We start from the raw sequence: 5000 nt of genomic DNA, 5'->3' as shown, positions 1-5000 counted from the left end.
ACTATATTTCCTAATACTAAAAACAATCACTTAATACTAAAAATCACCAACCATATTCCATAACCAAAAAAATAATCACAACTCAGTAATACAATCTTAACTTAACACAAAAAAAAAAAAAAAAAAAAAAAAAACATTAATAAAAAAAACTTCCGCAATCAAATAAACCCTAACAAAACTTAAACGCTAAAATATACCACAACCAGAAAGATAAACAGAAATATTTTATATTTCTGAGTGGACACTTTCGTCCACACAAGGGCCAACAGTCTTTTATAGGCAACTACCACAGCTTTGTGGTCAATAATCCACTGCGTGGGAAATTGTCACCACTGCTTCCCTAATTGGGGTCCGGGATGTCATCATCGTCATCCCCATAATCATCATCATCATCATCATCCGAAAATTCCTTATTACAGCCAAGTCGTTACCAATTATATCCAAATCTAAAATAGCAGTCAGTTCCAAGTCCCTTATATCAAGCCAGGTCATCAATCAATATTCAAAATATCTCTCTCAAAGGAGGAATCACGGCCTGCCAAAATAAAAAAGAAAACCACTTATGAACACTACTAACTAACTGAACTATCGCACTATAATCAAAGATAAATAATAAATTGTTCCTATGATTCACAATCACTACAAGCAAAGATAAAAAAACTGTACTTACTTAGAAAATCAAAAAAACACTTCCACGCTGGTCAAAAAATATATATAATCCAGCGTTTACACAACTGCCTTAACCCATTACTGCCTGAATTTTTTTTCTTAATTTTTTTTCATTATTTAAGTTTAATATGTATATTTATATGGTATTATCATATATTTGATGTTTTTTTTTCATGGTTTTTGTCCATACATAGGACCTACTATAAATAGTAGGTTAGGCGGATAAGGGGTACACATTTTTTATTGAGGAGACTATTTTCTATAATAAAATTTTATTGGTATTTTTTCATTGCAAGGAGGATGTATTAGAAACAAGATACTCAATAATAATGGGTTTATTATGGAATAACACAAAGAAATATTGCAGTTTACTGCTAAAATTTGTTGTATTTTTAAGCCTTATTACTTTTGCACGTGCTGACAGTATTTGAATATGTGAAATGGATAATAATTATTACTTCTACAAGTGAAATGTTTAACAGAAAATTGTGATACTGTAGAATAAAATAGAAATAAAACTGGTTCATGCTTTAGAGAAACTACATTCTTGGTTAAATTTTTAGATAAATTCCTTGATATCACACAATAACAAACCCGATACTATAATTAGCAGTATTCTAAAGAGCACGACGATGATATTTAACAAAACATTTCACACACAATGGAACTGCACACTTCATACACCCTTGCGAAGGATGAGATTTGCAAGAGGATAGAGCACATTTCCATGCCTGTTTTCCAAGGGGTTCGACGAGGTGACCAATATTGTCATAACGTACATCTGGAATAACCCGAGATGACTGTCTTGGCCGGCCTATTCCCACACGTGGTTCTGCCTGCTGAGGATATGTCCTTGCAATGTAGCGCTTGAATGACAGCAGTGGAAGGTTGCTTTCATCAACACGATGCAGAAGCCAGCAGTTCTGAATCGTTGCATCAATTACCCAAGAAAATATAGGCCACCACCACTTTTTCATTGTAATGGATATACGGTAACAATTGATGTTTTGGTCCATCCTATCAGTGCCACCCATATGCCTGTTGTAATCCCCGATGAGATAAGTTTGACTTACACTAATTTTCTTTTTGTCCTTTGCTGACCATCGAGATACACTTTCCAGAGGATAAACAGGAGAAATATTTGATACCATTGAAACTACTGCATTATCCTTCCAGCGTACCAACAAGATCTTGTAAATATTATCCACAACAACATCCGTATCTCCTCGAGGAACATCCTTCATTTCGTTTGTGGAGTTTATAGGACAAGTCTTCGGAATTCTGTTGTCCCTTATTGTTCCAGTTGCTCCATAGTTTATCTCTTGTAGGTGATTTACTAAAGGTAAACTTGTGAAGTAGTTGAAGTAAAACCTCACTGGTATATCTTTGATATGACTTGGTAGTTTTTCAAATAAAATCATCAAAGTGTCCCCACCTTTTCCAAACCTTTCTTCATAGTGACGATTCAACCCGAAGGCTATCCCTTGGTATACATCAAACGTAGCTAAATATCCAAGTGGAGAATCTAGGCACCAAGATTTAAATCCAAATCTCACAGGTTTATTCCGAATGCACTGTTTGCATCCATGCCAACTAAAATATTCTATCATTGCTTCATCAAGTGATATATGTTGATCCATAGGGTAAGCCATGGCAACTTTTGTGTTCAAATGATTCATTAGAGGTCGGATTTTTGCCCGTTTGTCATCCTTGTTTAGTGCCTGATTATCAGTGGAAGGCAGAAACCGTAATATTTCTTCAAATCTATAACGTGACATTGCCTTAGCAACAAGTTCGACTCCAACATCAGCATCCAAAGACCAGTATAAGCGGGGACTTGGTAATGTGTGGTATCCTGAGAGTATGAGAATGCTTGGATAGTAACAGGGAACTGAAAGTTTGAAACTACCGAGGTATTGTTAGCTGGACAGTCACTTCACCAGCGACCAGGTATGCATTCAAGGACCAGAAAATAGCGAACAAGCAGTTTATTCTAACGAAGAAACAACCAATTTGATTTAGGGTGATACTTTTCTAAGATTTTTCCTGCCCGGTCCATATTTTGGCTTCATATCTGCCTGACCTACTATATATAGTAGGTAATGAAAAATAGCCTGTAATATTTATGCTTCAATTGCTATCTCAATTTCTGATATATGAATTGATTCATGATTTTCAGTGTCATGATATCTATCAGTATAAAGATGTTTAATGAACTTGTGTAACCATGAGCTCAAATAAAAAATGTGAATATATAAAAACATTTACATGTCTTTAGTATTTTGTCAAAAAGTCGAAAAATATGGATACTTCAAAGAAAAACTCCTGTTTATATTATTGATTAGATTGGAAAGAACTCAGGAATATGCAAAACAATAAGAAAAACGTAAATAATTGGGGTGTAATTTGTCCTAGCAATTGTACTACTATATATAGTAGGTCAGGCGTTAATGGGTTTGTCTTAAGCTGCAGTCAAATAAAAAAAAGTATTCGCTCCGAAACATTCACCACTGTCGTAACCTAACTAAAAACATAAACAAACAATCTCATTTATACCAACAGTCTTTCTCCCCACAAACGATTGATACACTAACTACTCTCTCTCTCTCTCTCTCTCTCTCTCTCTCTCTCTCTCTCTCTCTCTCTCTCTCTCTCTCTCTCTCTCTCTCTCTCTCTCTCTCAGGATTTGGCAAAAAACAGAAAATAAAAATAAAACAAAATTTAATCCTCCTTATATATATATATATATACATCCGGATCTCAGTATTGATAATGTTTCTTTAAATTTGTATGACTCTTTCAAAATTTTAGGAGTGATTCTTGACAGCAAATTTACTTTTGAGAAACATATAAGGTCTGTGTCTTCTTCAATTGCACAAAAAATTGGCTTATTGAGAAAGTCTTTTAAGATATTCGGTGATCAATCTATTCTGAAGAAGTGTTTTAATTCTTTTATTCTACCTTGTTTTGAGTATTGTTCTCCTGACTGGTCTTCAGCTGCTGATTCTCATCTTAATTTGTTGGACAGAAACTTACGGTCTATTAAATTTCTTATTCCTGATCTAGATATTAATCTCTGGCACCGTCGATCAATTAGTTCATTATGCATGTTGCATAAGATTTTTCATAACTCTGACCATCCTTTACATTCAGATCTCCCTGGACAATTCTATCCTGTTCGTAATACTAGGCAGGCAGTTAATTCTAATACCCAGGCCTTCTCCATCATAAGACTCAATACTACGCAGTACTCTAGAAGTTTTATTCCAGCTGTTACCAAGTTGTGGAATGATCTTCCTAATCGGGTTGTTGAATCAGTAGAACTTCAAAAGTTCAAAGTTGGAGCAAATGCTTTTTTGTTGACCAGGCGGACATGAGTCTTTTTATAGTTTATATATAACATATTTGTTGTTGACGTTGTTAATAGTTTATATATGATATATCTCTTTTGACATTACTTTTTTTTAGAATGATTTATTGTTAATTTGTTCTCTTCAGTTATTTATTTCCTTATTTCCTTTCCTCACTGGGCTATTTTTCCCTATTGGAGCCCCTGGGCTTATAGCATCTTGCTTTTCCAATTAGGGTTGTAGCTTGGATAGTAATAATAATAATAATAATAATAATATATATATATATATATATATATATATATATATATATATATATATATATATATATATATATATATATATATATATATATATATATATATATATACTGTATACATACTTATAGCTAACTATCTATCTATCTATCGTGTATTGTTGGTTAAACATTAAGATATAAATGACGTTGTAATCAACTTACATAGATTATAATTATTGTATATTCTCGTTATTATTCATCAGTAATCTGGAAATCGCGGAATCAGTTTTTTTCCTCATATACAGTATAGTAAAAAAAAAAAATATTCCATTTCACTGTGAAAAAGTACCATTCATAAATTTTTTTTTCATATTTTTACATATTCGTCAATGTCAGAAATTTTTACATATTCATTAATGTCAGAAATTTTTACATATGCATTAATGTCAGAAATTTTTACATATTCATTAATGTCAAAAAATTCTAATTGCATTGTTCTCTATACAAGTCCATTTTTTTAATAATTCAATTTTAATTTTAATCAGATACGTCCAGGATGGTAAGAGCCGAAAAAAAAAAGAGGACAAAAACGACTTGTAGATGAAATCCTTAGTCAAGAGCACGACGAAGTAGGGAAGATTTTTTTACAAAAAGTCAAATCGGTGCCTACGATTGAAGATTTGCAACGTATAATTGAGCAACAGGAGAAGGAGAGAGATTATATCAAACGGAAGTGGGAAGAA

At 32.9% G+C, this 5000-nt stretch overlaps 1 protein-coding gene across 1 annotated transcript in view; it reads right to left on the bottom strand.

Moving 5' to 3' along the window:
- Positions 1–340: 340 nt before the first annotated feature.
- The window catches only part of LOC137655435 (piggyBac transposable element-derived protein 3-like), a 17148-nt gene continuing 12488 nt past the window's right edge, over positions 341–5000 (bottom strand). Inside the window, exons 3-4 of the mRNA XM_068389330.1 lie at positions 1401–2524; positions 341–409 (exon numbers count right to left, since the gene is read on the bottom strand). Of these exons, the coding sequence (XP_068245431.1) occupies positions 341–409; positions 1401–2524 (1193 nt within the window). The remainder of the gene's footprint in view (positions 410–1400; positions 2525–5000) is intronic.

Source organism: Palaemon carinicauda, chromosome 16, assembly GCF_036898095.1.
Source record: "Palaemon carinicauda isolate YSFRI2023 chromosome 16, ASM3689809v2, whole genome shotgun sequence".
NCBI classification, from domain to species: domain Eukaryota; kingdom Metazoa; phylum Arthropoda; class Malacostraca; order Decapoda; family Palaemonidae; genus Palaemon; species Palaemon carinicauda.
This window is presented reverse-complemented; position numbering and strand designations above follow the sequence as displayed.